The sequence below is a fragment of the Saccostrea cucullata genome, unplaced genomic scaffold (genome assembly GCF_032062105.1).
Source record: "Saccostrea cucullata isolate Sc308-1 unplaced genomic scaffold, CSIRO_AGI_Scuc_v1 ctg2383, whole genome shotgun sequence".
In the NCBI taxonomy this organism is placed as follows: Eukaryota; Metazoa; Mollusca; class Bivalvia; order Ostreida; family Ostreidae; genus Saccostrea; species Saccostrea cuccullata.
The window spans coordinates 1-18,521 of NW_026940585.1; the positions used below are offsets into that span (position 1 = coordinate 1).

The 18,521-nt window shown below is 33.5% G+C and overlaps 1 protein-coding gene across 1 annotated transcript; it reads right to left on the reverse strand.

Moving 5' to 3' along the window:
* Positions 1-18: 18 nt before the first annotated feature.
* Positions 19-17,838, reverse strand: LOC134255652 (WD repeat and FYVE domain-containing protein 2-like; the record flags this gene model as incomplete). Its single annotated transcript, XM_062738175.1, has 4 exons — positions 17,653-17,838; positions 16,762-16,829; positions 16,117-16,190; positions 19-73 (listed from the first exon to the last, which is right to left on the reverse strand). Coding segments are annotated over exons 1-4 (343 nt in total), but the record flags the coding sequence as incomplete, so codon positions are not given.
* Positions 17,839-18,521: the final 683 nt, after the last annotated feature.

The window sequence follows — 18,521 nt, forward strand, 5'->3', positions numbered from 1 at the left end:
AATTAGCTTGACACTTACCTAGGTAATCCCTTGTTTGAGACATTCTGTTAAAATCCTCCGTGAGGTTAAATTCCTAGAAAATAAACAACACTGACTGACATCAAATTTATGGCACGCCAAATTCACAAAAATGAGCTAAACATAGTTTCACAGTCGATAAACTAGGTTTATCGGTTGTAAACTATAGTTTACGGACTATAAACTATAGTTAACAACGTTAATCTATATTTTACATCTGTAAACCATAGTTAACGCGATAATCTATGTTTCACAACCGTAAACTATACTTAACACCGAAAACAATCATTTGCGATTGCAAAACATAGATTATCTGATAAATACAGTTTCACAATTTGTAAACTATAGTTTACAAACCGTTAACTATAGTTAACGATCTGATAAATATTTGTGAAACTATGATTAACAACTCTTAACTATAGTTTACGATTGTAAACTATAGTTTACAAACAACACAATCCAAAAATAAAAGGGAAAATCAAAATTCCCTTTTTTTCACCCAAGGTTTACAATCTGAAGTCATTTTGGTCTTAAAATCCTTATATGTGTCTCCACAAGTTCCCTTTTTGAAGATTTTTTAATAATTTGAGGAACGTTCCTCTTTCTACACTTCACATGCATTTGTTATGACTAGACTTTTGAGGAACGTTCCTCTTTCTACACTTCAGATGCATTTGTTATGAACAGAGATTTGAGGAACGTTCCTCTCTCTGAACTTCAGATGCATTTGTTATGACCAGAGATTTGAGGAACATTCCTCTCTCTAAACTTCTGGTGTATTTGTTATGACCAGACATTTGAGGAACGTTCCTCTCTCTGAACTTCAGATGCATTTGTTATGACCAGACATTTGAGGAACGTTCCTCTCTCTGAACTTATGGTGCATTTGTTATGAGCAGAGATTTGAGGAACGTTCCTCTCTCTGAACTTCATATGCATTTGTTATGACCAGAGATTTGAGGAACGTTCCTCTCTCTGAACTTCAGATGCATTTGTTATGACCAGAGATTTGAGGAACGTTCCTCTCTCTGAACTTCTGGTGTATTTGTTATGAGCAGAGATTTGAGGAACGTTCCTCTCTCTGAACTTCTGGTGCATTTGGTATGACCAGAGAGATGAGGTACGTTCCTCTCTCAAATCTACTTATTACCGTAGGCATCTCATGAATTTTCAAATATTAGGCATTATAGGAACGGTCCTCTTCCAATTTCAAATATTGATACTATATACACCATATACAATGGAGGAACGTTCCTCTTCAAACTATTGACACTGGATTTACTAGTCTAAACACAACATATTTGAGGAACGTTCCTCATCCAATTTCAAATATTGATACTATATACACAGCTGGAGGAATGTTCCTCTTTCAACTTGACACTGTATTTACAAGTTTTAACACACAATATGACAAACATTCATCAGTCAACTTCAACTGATAATACATACTACATTTATATAAACAGTACATTTGAGGAACGTTCCTCTACCAATTCCTATCAAAAACACTACAACCATGAATCTTAATACACTGAGCGTTCCTCTCCCCATTTCAAAATTTGACATTGGACTGGAGGAACATTTCTCTTCCAACTGTTGACAATGGATTCATGTCGAATACCCCTCTTCTGATTTCAAATGTTATCATATAACTTTATACATGAATCAGAGGAGAAATGGATTTGAAGAAAGCTGTACACCCAGGTACTCCCTAACGTAAAAGAGTAGATAATCCTGTTGATTTCATAAAGTCAAATTTCAAGGTTGAGACTATTCTGACACAGAAAAATAATGTCTGCTTAAAATTTGGGGAACCCTTTGCTTTACAGACATCAAACTTAGTATACTGGTACTCCCTAAGGAAAAAAGACCCTACTGATTTTGGGTTACAAGGTGAAAAGCACAAGGCTCAAACTGATCTAGAAATAGAAAAGTATTGTTTACTCAATATTTAAGTAACTTGAGATTCTAATGTTTGAAAAATAATTTAATGCACTAGATCTGTAGTCCTCCTAAGAAATATATGACCACTTTTGATTTGGGGGTCATAACTCAATCACAAGATCAAGTACGTGTCATTCTTGACAATTATTATTTTAGGAAATCATTTTTCACTCAATTTTGTGAAAAGCCTCTAATTATTACAGACACTAAACTCGTTGGTACCACTCCTTTAGGAGTATACATGATCACATTTTATTTTGAGTTCATTAGGTTACTTCTCTGGATATAGGAGTGTATATCTGCTGAATAAAGAGTAAATGTTTATTTTTATTTTAAATGAGAAAAAAAGGCAACTAGCTGTTTGAATCGTGCAAGAGACATAAATCTACAACAAGGAATTGATCAAAAAAGTTATACCATTCCCTTGGACCCCTGCATTTACCATTATGATATAAAACTGTTGTATAATGCGATGCTTTCTTACACTTAAACAATGCCAATTTTCTTTAACAATTGAAATTTTATGATATTTATTAAATGAAAAAAATCTTTCAGGAAAAGTATTCTTACCCTTAGCTTTTTTAGTATAGTTCATCCAATATTTATTTATGAAAAGTCAGTGCATTGACCAGTAAATTCTCTATAAGTTGAACATCCATTGACATTTGAAAATCATGCATGTGTCTCTACTTGCTTCATCACGCACCTCAAGTTTTAGACCAAAACTAATTATATAACTTTATCACAGTATAACACACAGATATATATCAATGTCTAATTTCTCCAATTTCGAATTCCCCTTCAAACGACAGTTGAATTTAGATGATAACTGTTCACATGTGCAACTGCGACCCTTCCATACACATTTGAATGGAAACATGTGGTGCCACTAACTGAAGAAATGTCAATCAAAACACTGCAAACTGATAATCTTGGGTGTGTTATCAGTCTTGGACACATCCATCTCTCAACCCTACCAAAATATTCACGATTTCAATTCAGAAGATGCTCATCACATTGAAAGAGTGTTGAATAAAACAGGATGTTGCAGTTCTTCACAGTTAAGGATTTATCCAGGTATATATGCAAATAATATCAATTTATGAAAATTCTTTGTATGCATTGTTTGCATAAAAACTAAATTAAAATATTTTTTCAATAACTTAGTCAGATTTGATCAATCCTGCTCAGTGCTGAACTTTTAGCTGTCAGACACTTCCAAATACCAGAAATTTAAAATGAGAAATTTACTTTAATTTTAGATAAAATGATATGCCCTGGATTTCAATGTAAAAGAAAATGAATACCCTCATGACACCACTTGCAACAACATTTCAGAGAAATGATTAAAGTGTCCTAAACAAATCAAGTAAGTAGTCATAATTTTCATTATTAGTTGGGAAAATTAGAAATTCTATGAATTCCTATATAATATATGTTATCAAATGCTGTACATGGCAGGAAAAAGATTAATTATGTTGAATACAAGTTAAACATGTTTAAAAGCAGTGCCAGGGATCGACGGATGATTTTGCATTATTATGAGCGAAATTCGTTATGAAGATAAAAATACAAAATTAAGTCACGGAATAAAAGCACTTCGCTGTAACTCAATTCAACATAAGTGTGTTGGCAAAAATCGTGTTTTACTGTATTTTGTTATTTTTTTTATCATTCATCATTTACTTATCTCAATTAATTTATTTTGGGGGGGGGAGAGGGAGTGGGGATGCGTGGAGTCCATGCCCATACTAATTTTTTTGGCTTCCTAACACAGGAAACTTTGATTGAGAAGTTGCCTCTTTAAAAATAACCCCCCCCCCCCTTGCCACTGAAATTATCCTATATACTTTCTAAAAATATGCAAAATATACATATTTATGTAGTGTTTTTAATTTGTATTACCGGGTATATTTTTTAATTTGTAAACTGGCATGATTTAACATGTCCATGTATTAACTATACAGTATTGATAAGAGACGTACACTCTATTTTGAATTAAAGTTTTGGACAGACCTGGTACATTTTATATGACAAGTCAGTGTCTTTTTTGCCTTTTTTTAAATCAAACATTAATTGATCTGATAAAGAGAACAATAGCTGTGTTTCACCTAGTTCAATCAAAAAATCATCCGTGCTTCACTAGATACTCAGGACTGTTAATTTTGATGGTTTTAGAGTAGAGCAGAACACAATTAACGAGGCTCAAAGGAATAATCTAGTGTGTCAAAGAATTAATGTGTTTAGATGAAACAGAGCCGTATAGTTTGTTTATGTATAGCCAATGCTGAAATCTTAAACACTGAGACAATTATCGCTTCATCGGCTTCACTAAGTGGTCACTGGTCAAATATTCTTTCTCAAGATATCGTTAGCTCTATCACTTGTGTGTATGAACAGGAGTACATGTACTTAATATATTGAAATCATGTGTTTTTCTTTGCTAGCAATATAGTGACCTTGTCTAATATCATACCCTGCTATAAAAACATGTTAAAAATTTTACTATAAATTGGTTATCTTTAAATATTATGGAAAAAAAAGACACAAATTCAATAAATTAATATCATCAATATTGTATCCTTTTAAACTATATGCTGCGGTTAGAATAACAAGAATAAAATTTTAAAAAAACTATCTATAAAAGATTTAAACACTTTTTTGAAACAATTCACCGGGATTTTTTTTTCTATTTTTATAAAATTTCTAGGCATATTTTGTTGTGTTGTCAACTGCAAGGATTATGATCAATGCTTAAGTACCATTTAAAGAAACATTTATAATAAAACCTTTATCTTAAAGGGTTTTTTTGTCATTCTATATATTAATCTTTTCTAGAAAAAAAATAATTAAATACAAACTCACATTTTATGTATTGCATTAATTGTTTTAACAGATTTTTAATATTAATCAAAGTGGAATGCAGTCCAAAATAGAGTGAATATGAAGTTTCTTTTAGTTGTCCTTCATCACTATCCCAGTGAAAAATATATTTTATTCTTAGAAAAAAAAATCCAAAGGTGGTATCTTGTTTATATTCATACATATACCTATTGTTAAGGATTAGTTAAATACTTTAACAATAACTCAAGTATATGTATTATTTAATTATAAATAAGTATTTATAATTCAGATCTAAAAAAAATTGTATATTAGTTATACATGTTAAATGCATGGTCGATCGGCAGATCATGTCTAAATGTGTACTCAGTGTCCTGTCCCTGATAAAAGAAAAATAGTATTACTAAAAATACGAGTTACAGTTTCACTAGTTGATACTTCCATCATTTTATGCATATAACCGTAATTTTGTTATTATTTATTTATTAGGTTAAAGCTGAGAAAAAATGCACTATTCAGTTTCATTAGAGAGTTTTATTTTTATAACACATGCCTGATATGTACACCAATGAAATTCTTATTCCTAAAACTCAGTGTTCCAGTGTTAGTGAATGTAATTTCAAAGAGTTGAAGAAAATCTTCTTAAATTATATCTACATAATGAAAGCTGCTAAGACCAGGGTTATATAAATTGACCTCAAGTTTTACAGATAACATCATCTTCTCTAGCCAAGGGTTTCTGATATGATACTATCCTCATGAGAGAAGAGTATCAGAAACCCTTGGCTAGCGAAGATGAGATAACATAGACTTTTGACCTTGCTGCAGCTGGCTAAATTATTTAATCCCAAATGACCCACACTGCAATCCAAGATATAGGAAATCTGTGAAATTCAGAGTGCATGTTTCTGAAATTAACAATTAAATCAAAGATAGTTTCATTATCAAAGTATCTAACATTGAAAAGGGGGAAGGGGGATGAGCAAATGCCAATCAATAAAACAAACAATTGTATCACTATTACTCAGTACAACATTTCTTTTAATACATGTGCTAATAAATTAATAAAATATTCTAAATCAATAAAACATTTTTTAAGGTTTTTTTGGAAATATGGATTCTTATTCCTGCTTCCTTAAGATCTGACAATTAAGTGCAGGAGATGCTGTTTTCACATTATTATTAAGGTCTTCCGTCTTCAGCGGAAGACCTTCTTGTTATTCTTAGGTTTCTTTTCCACTATTTTTATTAGGGCCCCGCTTGGCGGGCGCCCTATAGTGATCAGTCTGTCCGTCCGTCCGTCCGTCCGTCCGGCTGTCCGTCCGTCCGTCCGAGATAACTTGTCCGGGGCATTCTTCTCTCTCCTTGGCCCAATCTGGCTCATACTTCACCCACAGAGTGCCTTTAGGTAACCAGTGTGCAGTGACCTTGAACCAGATTTCTAGGTTAAAGGTCAAGGTCATAACTGAATTATATGAAAAATCCTAGTCTGGAGCATATCTTCTCTCTCCTTGGCCCAATCTGGCTCATACTTCACCCACAGAGTGCCTTTGGGTAACCGGTGTGCAGTGACCTTGAACCAGGTTTCTAGGTCAAAGGTCAAGGTCATATCTGAATTATATGAAAAATCCTTGTCCGGAGCATATCTTCTCTCTCCTTGGCCCAATCTGGCTCATACTTCACCCACAGAGTGCCTTTGAGTAACCAGTGTGCAGTGACCTTGAACCAGGTTTCTAGGTCAAAGGTTAAGGTCATATCTGAATTATATGAAAAATCCTTGTCCGGAGCATATCTTCTCTCTCCTTGGCCCAATCTGGCTCATACTTCACCCACAGAGTGCCTTTGGGTAACCGGTGTGCAGTGACCTTGAACCAGGTTTCTAAGTCAAAGGTCAAGGTCATATCTGAATTATATGAAAAATCCTTGTCCGGAGCATATCTTCTCTCTCCTTGGCCCAATCTGGCTCATACTTCACCCACAGAGTGCCTTTGGGTAACCAGTGTGCAGTGACCATTAACCAGGTTTCTAGGGTAAGGGTCAAGGTCATAGCAGAATTATATGAAAAATCCTTGTCCGGAGCATATCTTCTCTCTCCTTGGCCCAATCTGGCTCATACTTCACCCACAGAGTGCCTTTGGGTAACCGGTGTGCTATGACCTTGAACCAGGTTTCTAGGTTAAAGAGTCAAGGTCATAGCAGAATTTTATGAAAAATCCTTGTCCGGAGCATATCTTCTCTCTCCTTGGCCCAAACTGCCTCATACTTCACTCAGAGAGTGTCTTTGGGTAAACGGCGTGCAGTGACCTTGAACCAGGTTTCTAGGTTAAAGGTCAAGGTCATAGCAGAATTATATGAAAAATCCTAGTCTGGAGTATATCTTCTCTCTTGTTGGCCCAATCTGGCTATTACGTCACTCATAGAGATCCACTGGTCAATGGATGTGCAGTGACCTTGGTCGAAGTTTCTAGGTCATGGTCAGAATTACCCTTTCTGTTTAAAATCTTTGTTTGGTGCATAATTCTTTGCCTTTAATTCCAGTAAATTTATATAACTCGGGATACAAGATAACTTCGATAAATATTAGTAAATTTGCAGTATCCATGAAGTCGTACTAAATGACTTTTACTGTATAACACAAATGTTCCTCTTCAAAATAATCCCTTGTAAACGACCTTACATTTTCATGTTCATTGTTGAACGCGGGGCCCTTTGAGATGGCCACCATCTCAATGATATCTAGTTATTATTATTATTGTTTTTTTTTTCTTACCGATTTTGTGCACGCGATTTCTCGAAAACGGCTGGATAGATTTTCATGAAACTTTCAGGACTGATAGAACATCAAACAAAGCTGAAAGTAATTTTTTTGTTTTGATGACGTCACTTCCGGTTTTGAGATTTCCGCGATTTAGTGATTTTCAGGGGGTCTCATTGTCCATCATTTTTTTCGAAAATGCCTTAAAAAAGAAACATAAGATTTTCAGCGATGATAGAGCAAGGTGTGCTCTTTTGTCACACACCATTCTCTTTTTCCGGAAGCGCCGCACGTCGGCGCTCGCTATGGCTCGAAAAAAGTTCTACCAGGGACTCAGAAATTTTTAACACCTTTTCTGCAATATCTTTTTACATGTTAACAATTTGTAAGGACATAGAGAACAAAAGTTGTAGAGAATGTCATGATCTTTCGAAAGATATCAACGATAAGGGGCTGGCCCCTATAATAAAGGGCCAAAAGGGGCCAAAAGTTTTTCCTTAATATCTCAAAAAGTATTGAGAATTTGTAATACGTCAAAGAAGCAAAGTTGTTCAAATTTTCAAGCTTTATCTAATGAAGTCGTCAAAATACGTCCGACGACGTCACTTCCGGTCAAACCGGAAGTAGTCAAAAATTGCATATTTTTGCTGTTCTTGACAGGTTTATGGGCAACATATGTTACTGGAAGCTTAAATCTTAACTTTCCGTCCGTCGACGTCACTTCCGGTCAAACCGGAAGTAGCCAAAAATAGCTTATTTTGAAGGTTTTAATGGAAAATTGAAATTATAAAGTCACTAGAGACTACTTAGCTCATTGCTTTCTTTTGTTCACGGCACTTCCGGCACTTCTGGTCAAAACCGGACGGAAGACCTACTCGTTGCTTTGCAACGAGCTCGGCTCTAGTTTATTTTTATTTATTTATTTTTTTTTTTACAAAATAATTATGTGGAATGTTTCTTTGCATTTAATATGTACAAACCAGATTTTAGCCTGAGATTTGTTTTTCCCGAACCAGAATAATTAGTGAAGTTTTACAGTGTATATAAATTCATTACATTTTTTGTTTTTTAAATATATTGAAACTATCCAAATTTTAAGGGAGTAAAATTTAAAACTCTAACAAGATCTAAATTCTCTCACTGTTTGAGTTCTGTTCTACAATGTAAATTGCTTCAATCTTCTGACTGCAGAGACATGTTTATCTGTAACACGATCAAGTCATCATAGCATCAGCACTGATCTTTACTGTCCATGAAGTCACAGGGGACAGATAGTTGCCAGAGCTGATCGCCTATAGCTAGTGTTCCATGAGCATGTATGATTGGCAGTGATTAATAACAATTACACTGTGAACTGGGGGCAGGAAGACATCAAGGTCTCAAAGTCTTTATCTTTAAAGTAAATAATGATGCAGGAATTAGGGTTACTAGACAAATCCCTATTATAGAATCAATTCTTCGGTTTAAAGAAATACACAGTAGTACTACTATATATACAAATTGAGATTCAGAATGAAAATAGGTTCTTGTAAATTAAAGAATACATTAATAAAACCCATGAAATATTATTTGACAGCTGCATGTACTATGGAAAAGGAGAAATAAATTAAACTTTTAAAAATTTGATGACTTATATTATCATACATGTATATAAAATGTTCACTGGAGGAGTATGGGGCTTAAGACCTATATATTATTATAATTTACATTGCAAGATATAAAGGAGAATTTTTTTTCTCAGACAAAAGAGGTAAAGCCACGAACAATCATATTTGGCCCTGTGTTTTTCACAAAAATCGAGTTTCTATTCATGGCCGGTATTATACGTTAATTATTAGAGGACAACATACTTCTTTTCCTTGCGTAACTCATTTCATTAAATACTGCGCTGTTAGGCACGTGCGATGGTTTGAAGATGCGACGGTTTCATAAAAACGTTCAAAAATGCCCATTTTTCGACAGATTTTCCCAAAATTAAGTGTGGCCACAGTCAAGAACAACTTTCATACTTACCATATGTATAACTATTGCTGACACGAATCTACACGCTTAATATAATCGTTGTTCATACGTGTGGCCAATATGAAATATAACTTTACATTTAAATTTTGATGTCTCAAAGATTCACCACTTTTGTTAAACATTTCGTAATATTTAGTTTATGTAACAATAGTGGTATAAAAATTACACACAATATATTTTAAAAAATAGTCAGTAGTTCGTTTGAAATGATATTTGTGGAGAGGCATGATCTTCGATTTGTATTATATGAATTCAAAACTCAAAAAAACATATGTTACATTTCTCTTTGTCAGTCTTTGAACATGACGTTAAAAGTAATACATATACGTCATTGTGACGTCATAAAGACTGTAATTATTTTAGATGATGCTCTTTCAAATAATTATTTTTTTTTTCAAGATGAATCACTTAGACTTTACTCGATATCATTAAATTATTAAAGAGGTCTATTTCTATTATCTCCAATTTCACCCCCCTTTCAATCGCCTGTTTTTGTTTTAAAGCTGTACACTATCTTCGTTTTAAATAATTTAACTATAGGATACTAAGTAACTGTTGTTCTAAAGACAAATCTTAATGCTGCTTTACATGAATACTAGATAACTAGCTTGTAAATATTTATAATAAGTGAAGCAGACTCGGATCTAGATTTTTTTTTCAGAAGGGGGATTGAAGAGGAATAGAGTTGTTATTACGTACGCTTACAGAAAGATAAAAAGATCCAGGGATGTAGTATCGTTTTAAAAGTGGGACAGTCATCAGACTAGGAAAAAGAATATGAATTAACTTAGCATCTGAAAGTTTTTGACAAAGAGAATTAATCCAAAATCTCCGAACCCGTAAATCCAATTTTGTTTTCACCATGGAATTTCTACATATGTTACTACATGATCACAACAGAAATTTGGGACTCTTTAGCAAATTCAAAGAATGGAACCCCCCCCCCCCCTCTGGATCCACGTACCTGTATAAACAAGGAATATCATAATCACATCTGGCCCTTCGTAATACAAGCATAATAATATTGTGCTACATTGCTTCTAAAATATTAATTAAAAAAACAGAAATTATGTACGAAATTGAAGGATTTAGATATTTAAATTATCTGCAATTCCACAAAACAAACTCTTGAAGTTGGATGAGTATATGTCAATTTCAAGTTCCTTATAAAATAACGAAAGGTAGAGTCAGTACTGTAACATTTTGTAGCCGCAATTAACATACGTTTATCAGCCATCGATCTATTTTACTTTTAAACAAAATCTGATGAAATAATTTTATGCAGGTGTAGAAAAGTAAATTTTCATCCTGCTTCGTAAGCAAAAATCTTATTAATGATGTTGTGCTTAGCTTCGCACGGAGGATATCGATGTAGGTACCTATGTATACTGTATACTGATATTTTCATCAATATATATTTCAAACAATTATAATTCCATGTGGTAAAAATATAAAATACAGAAATATGTCAGCGTATTGGTGTGTCTTAGAATTCAGTATTAATAAAATATTTGCGCAACGCCCCCTTTGCAATGTGCTTTAAATATTTACCTGTAGGTTTTCCAAATTTTCCAAGTTATCTATGCTATAGGTCGTTAGTTAGTTGGAGGTAAATGCAAGGGCAAATCTAGAGAAATTATAACTACATACACAATCGAAAAAAATCAATTATTACAAGTGAAAAACTGACGAAGTGAAATCAATCTATTCGATAGTGTTTCGAGGGATGGGGGTGGGATGTGGGGGGGGGGGGGGGCGTTTCCATTCATAAATACTTGCATATGATATTATGATCAACAGGAAGGGTAATTTATTCTTTAATTGTTAAAATATCCCCAGCTGATCAGCAACATCTTGATTTTGTAATTGTTGCATGGTCGAAAGCTTTCCATAACACAACAGCGGGGGTGATCTTTATGAATTGTTAAAAAATATAACATAGATCTTTAACTGCATAATATTTCCATTTCTATTTTTTTTCTCTGTGATAACTATTTGAAAGTTGACGGAGTTTATTTCTTGACAATTCTGCCGGAATGTAAATTAGGCAGGTCGATAGGTCAGGAGCTAATTGAGGCCTAATACGCATGCAAATCTCGTGCGCATCTGTCTCTGTGTCTGACGCTAGGGAGGCCAAATATGCATGTAAATCTCGTGCGGCTGTCTTTGTGTTTGACGTCAGTGGGCGAGGACTATTGAAATTGGCATGGGAGTCCTCGTGTGATTTAAGTCTATGTTTACATTTTTTAAAGTTTAAATCTACAATTTTATTTCACAATGAAATGGAAATATAAGGAATCACTGTCTAGTTTTGAGAGTATTCTAGGGACATCAACAATAGTGGGAAACATGGCATAATTTGAGCATAACGGGCTTCGCCCGTTATGCAAAATATCCCATGTTTCCCACCATTGTTGATGCCCTGGCATACTCTCAAAACTAGACAGTGATTCCTTGAACATATAACTGGCCTTGATCGACACTTGAACGGACTTACATATATTCCAATTTCCGCTCAAAAGGGGTATATATCAAACATTATATAAAATGGAAGCAGTTATTTCATACATGGGGTGTCCCAGAATATCAGAATTATCTCGTGCATGTAATTTCGTTGCTTCCAAAGATCATAATTTTAAAATATGCTAGCTTGGTATTTAGGATGTGTAATTTTCACATTTTTTCTCTTTATCCCCGAGATGATAGCGATTTAAATTTGATAGGAATTGGTTGAATTGGTAAATAATAAACGTTACCTCCTTTGTCTGTATACCCGGTATTCATCCATGCGCGGATCTAAATGAAGAGACTGGGATTTGCAGAATTTTAAATACCTATACTAAACTAAGTAAAAGTGACCTTGGATCCCCCCCCCCCTAGATGACTCTGAAACCCTGGAATCTGTGTTGAGTTTGTATAAAAAGTCATGGTTTTATATGTATAGGAAAACACAATCATCGTCGCAAACCACGACCAAAACGCCCATACTCTCCTATTCTGCATGGAGGAAACAGCTGTATGCGGACTCCAGACCGTGTCTTGAGACGATGGGGGAAACAATCCGAAACATGGGAAAGGAGATTATGTGGGTTTATTTTGTTTATTTTGGGGGTTTGTTGTTGATTTGTTTTGTTTGTTTGCTTTTTTTTGCATGAGAAGAGATTTCCGAGTTGTATATTTTTTTGACCGGAAAAATATTCTAGATCCGCGCCTGTTCATCTGTTGGCGTTTAAAGAGGTTTAAATAAAGCGGTTATAGATTTGGTAATTAATTTACAGTTTATCAAAACAAGTGCCGTCAAACGTCTTTGATTATGAATCTCGAATGAATTTCCAATATGCATAGCAATGTACAATACCCTAGAGCTTCTACTTAAGGGATAACACTAGACGATAAAAAACGTGTGAAGGTTCGTCGGCAAAATTATATCCTTCCATATGTACAGAAGTCCGAAGGATAATTTTAAACAAATTGTCCATACAATTACGAATGATAGGCAAAAAATAGATGTATATGTACATGTACACATGGTAATGTTAATTACGCACGACCCATGTGTTTTGAATGATCACACAAGTAGCAACCGCTTAATAAAACAACCTTCTGTTGCCTTTACTATATTTTCAAACCAACCCCCCCCCCCAAAAAAAAAAAAAAAGATTGAACACTTAATATTCATTTTTTCCTGACTTTGCAGATTAATCAAAATTGGGATACAGCTAATATTTACACCCTAAATAATTTCCCCCTATTTTCTCTTGATGTATCATTTTAAAAAGTTGCCTTTGATTTATCACAACAATATAACAGTATTTAGACATTTTTTTTTATCAAAGCAAAAACTAGCTATCTACATGTATTTATCTCATGATTCAAAACTTCTTAACAGTCCTATGATAAAATTTCCCAAATTCTTAGGTAGGGTTTATTTTAGCGGATCCTTCGAATAATGTAGATATAATTACCTTCATTTAAATAACGTCATACCGTTACAATATACATGTGTATAAATAACGTCAAAAGTCATGACGTTATACATGTAAAATGTAGACTTTACTTGAAAACAATACCAATTTCAAACGACTATAAAAAGAAAACTGGGAAAGATATCATAAAAAAATAAATTATATTATAACCCGCCAAGTCTAACCTATCAGAGAATAAAATTTTATTCATTTTGGTGACAGGGCATATTTTTGCACTTCGTGGCTTTAGCTCTTTGCAAATCAGAGTTATTACTGTAAATGTGTAACATTTGGCGGTGTATTCTTTTTGGTGGAAAGAAACATGCGCTAATTTAAGTACAACGCTAAATGTCTTAAACAAAGAACATTAAAATGCGCTAAATCAAACCTACGCTAACTTATTAAAATATCAATTTCCGCCAAATATTGTACACTCTAAATATAAAACATTTACAGTATTTCATTAAAATAGTATGAGAAAGATAGAAAGTGTCAATTTTGCTATATTCTTAGTACAGCATGAAAATGCTTTCATAATTCATGGGCAATTTAAAGTTCAAAATTCTAATTTAAGTTTTGCAATTTTTTTTATCGATTTTTCCAGTCTATTTAATTTTTAGATGAGACACCAAAACTTGTTACTATGTACACATTCAATTTGTTTCGACTATTCTAACTTTGCCTGAATCACATCTTTGATAATACGACATGCCGCTGTAATGAATGTGAGATTTTTCCTACAGAAGATGACACCCAAGAAACTTGTTGAGGCTGTTTTACTGTGACTGATGAAAAAATGCTATGAACCTTTGGAGACCAAGAGAATTGGAATCGTCTCTATTAAGAGGGAAAGATGTAACCGACAAAGAAACATGATTGACCTTCATCAACAATTTTGGTTTAATTTCATGGTAGAAAGGAAAAATACTGTGGGTATTAACCTGTTAACCAAGACATTGTAATATGTGATCACACTGCCATTCAGTGAAAAAGCCCTTTGTGTTGATACATGAACACTGCACATTGCACATGCTTGTTCCGAAGTGAAATATTTGTTTGTTCCTGTACCTTGTTTATATTATGCTTTAAGAAAGCCTTAATTCAAAAAGTACTTTATGAAATGACAAACTGATTTTTCATATATATTTTGTAGAGTGTGTACAGATAAAAAATGTTTCTATGAATATGTACTGCATTTCATATAAAAGAGAGAAATATTTCCCAAATTCTTCATGTACGATAAAAACTGATATAATATCACAAAACACATGATAATGTTAGAGAGGGACGTTCCTCCAATGTTATTTTTAAGTGGGCTTTGTAATGTATCAACAGATATCCATTAAAAGACAGAGGAACGTTCCTCGAATGCACGGGTTGCAAGCTTCATGAGGTATAAGTAATCAACAGAAATACAACCATTTGTGAGAGGAACGTTCCGCAAATGCCTGATTTAATATGAATAAGGTATCAACATATACAAATCTGAGAAAAGAGCGTTCTTCAAATGCATGGTTTAATATGATTAAGGTATAGACATATACAAATCTGAGAGAGGAACGTTCCTCATACATGTAAGTATCATGTGTGAACAATGTTAAATTTAAGTGAGGAACGTTTCTCAATGCTTAATGTTTGACAATTCATGAGACAACCATTTGTGAAGGAACGTTCCTCAAATGCTTGATATTTGATAATCCATGAGATGCCTACAGTAATAATTAAATTCGAGCGAGGAACGTTCCTCAAATGCCTGATGTTTGACCATTCATGAGATGTCTTCACAAACAAGTGAATTTGAGAGAGGAACATTCCTCAAATGTCTCATGTGTTAAGATTCTTAAAGTATTTAAAAATACACACTGTATGTGCACATGTAAGAGAGGAACGTTACTCAAATGTCTGGTTATAATAAATTCATCTTAGTTTAGAGAGAGGAACGTTCCTCAAATGTCTGGTCATAACAAATGCATATGAAGTTCAGAGAGAGGAACGTTCCTCAAATGTCTGGTCATAACAAATGCATATGAAGGTCAGAGAGAGGAACGTTCCTCAAATGTCTGGTCATAACAAATGCATCTGAAGTGTAGAGAAAGAGGAACGTTTGGTTGGTGATAACAAATCCTCAAATTTAAAAAAATCTTCAAAAAGGGAACTTGTGGAGACACATATAAGGATTTTAAGACCAAAATGACTTCAGATTGTAAACCTTGGGTGAAAAAAAGGGAATTTTGATTTTCCCTTTTATTTTTGGATTGTGTTAAACGTGAATCTATGTTTATCAACAAAATCTATCGTTAACGCTTCTTACAGACAGATAAACTTAGATTATCATTCGTAAACTATAGTTAACAACCATTAAATATAGTTTAACAGATGAAAACTATACTTAACGAATCGTTAACTATAGTGTATGGTTTGTAAACTATAGTTTACAGTCGATAAACCTAGTTTATCAAATGTGAAACTAGGTTTATCTCATTTTTGTGACTTTGGCGTGCCATACAAATTACTTTGCAAAATAGATTTACAACCAGCTAGATTAAACACTAGAAAACTATATTAACTTACGGATATTGTTCCATTGTCCAAGCCAATAAATGTTCTTCTAGTTTCCTCGTTGTAGGCTAAAGATGCAGCTTGTGCTGAAAGTAATGTCAGTGTAAATAAAGAGTTCTAAATGAAAAAATAATTTTTTGTTGTGATTTCTCAACAATTTCTACATTAATCCCTGTTGAGATTCTGCTGGGCTAGATTTGGACTGACGCCATCTCAGAATCCCTGGACAGTCACTCATAATTCATGTCTTGAGATTAAGTCTCAACTTCGGTCGACTATAGCAAGAATTATTCACCTAGACCACACTGCCGTTCACTTCAGTTAAGTCATTTAGTTGTTTATTTGACTCTCTGTCACTATAATTTCTACATAGCTTACCGTTTAGGCATGTAAATCTCAAAATAAAAATATTCACTGAAATCTAGTTCGAAATATGGCTCCCATGATGAAATTGTTTACCTCGTCAAATAAAAGAGTTCCTATAGTCTGTTTTTACCCTATGTGATTCTGAACCAAGTCTATTGCGGCTATTGAAGATCACATAGAGTAAAAAAAGTCCAAATATCTAGCCCAGCAGAATCTCAACAGGGATTATTCCTACATGTATACTTAACATTCAGATACTAAATGCAGATCAAAAGACAATCACATACTTACACGGCAATGTATGGCATATACTTGGCCAATACTGGCCTGTGTCTCGCTTTAACCAAACTCTTAAAGTTCTTTAAAAGAAATAAAATATATGTCAGCACATGTATTAGTTTATATCATTAAGATATAAACTGCTACAATACATCCAAATGTGCATAGAAAGATATAAACTGCATGTTGAAAATTTGCTAAATTTGGAGGGAAAAATTGATCACATTGACATTTTAACAACAAACGGAAGCAGATAAAATGTTCATTTAGTTTAGGAATAAATTATTTGTTGATTTCTTTAAACTATTTTCATGCATTAGAGTGATTTAACCTTCGTCTTTTTCTCTTTAAATTAAATTTAAATGTATGAAAATTTAACAACTAAAACTGGACAATATTTTTACTTAAATACTGTGATGTTCATGATTGTTCTTATAAATAAATAGACCTAATGATCCTTTGTGCAAAATTATAAGTTATCAGGGAATGAACTTATTATTTGATGAAAAAAATTCCATACAAATCATGCCAAAGAACACTTTTTAAATTGAATTAACTAGTCTGTCAAAAAAGAAACCTAGACATGCTTTTTTTAAAAAAAAGACTGGATTTCTTTTGTTCGTACAAATCTTACTAAAGTTAGTTGGTTACATGTGTATGACAATGAGTCATTAGAAGTATTTAGATAAATCAGCTGATCAATTTTCCGCTTTCATCAATATTGATTTCCATGATAAATTAAAACACGCCCTTCAAAACATCTTATTCATAATGCATTCAAAATTTCAAAAACGAGGCGATTATTCTACTTTTCTTTCTTCGGATGCTGAAGAAGGAGGCGTCGAACTTTGGTACTTCGTTGTTGGAACTAAGAACTTCCGGAACTTAAAAACGCCCACTTACTTATCGTCACTGACAGTAATGACCCCATCCTCCCGGGGGATAAACACTGCCATGTTGACATCATCATTAAAACCCTCTAGCTTGCTGAATAGGTCGGGTTTTCTGACATTCCCTTGATTGGGACCCGACGTTATTTGTGCTGCCATTTTGTTATCATCACGTGATCTTCCATGCTATATTTGCTGAAACCAAACAGAAAAGGTCAAGAATATTCCGGATTTTTTTTTCCCTACTCCTCCGTGGAACAGATTTGCAATGAAATATTCCATTGGAAACTTATACTGGGATCTACTTTTATTTTTTGCATACTTTTAAAGTTTAATGCATAATCATTTTTTTTAAATAATCATTTTTTGTGAATTCTATTTTCAACTTTTGTTTAAATTCAGAATTCTGAATAATTAATACTTTAAAGTTATTTCAACGGATAATGGATGATTTTAATTCTTATCCTGACTTTTTAATCTAAAAATTTCATGGCATTGCTTGGAAAAGAAAATTTAACACATAAACAAAATGTATGTATACTGATAACCTTTGGACTTCAAAATTATAGGAAGTATTCCTTATAGTGTATATCATAGAAAGGTGTGATTATTAAGTGGTAAAAAAAAAAAGCTCAAAGAAAATAAATTATCATCTGAAAAATGTCATTTTACAATTAATGCATGTTGACCTTGACCTTTGGCCTCAAAATCAAATAGGGTCCTTAATTAGGTCATTACATGTAAAGTTGTGATATGAAATTTCATTGCAAAATCTCAGAGGCTTTTTACAATATTGCCTGGAAATGATAGTGTTACAGAGACAGAATAAATGACCTTTGACCTCAAATCCAATAAGTCTTTAGACCATAGGGAGTTCTGTGT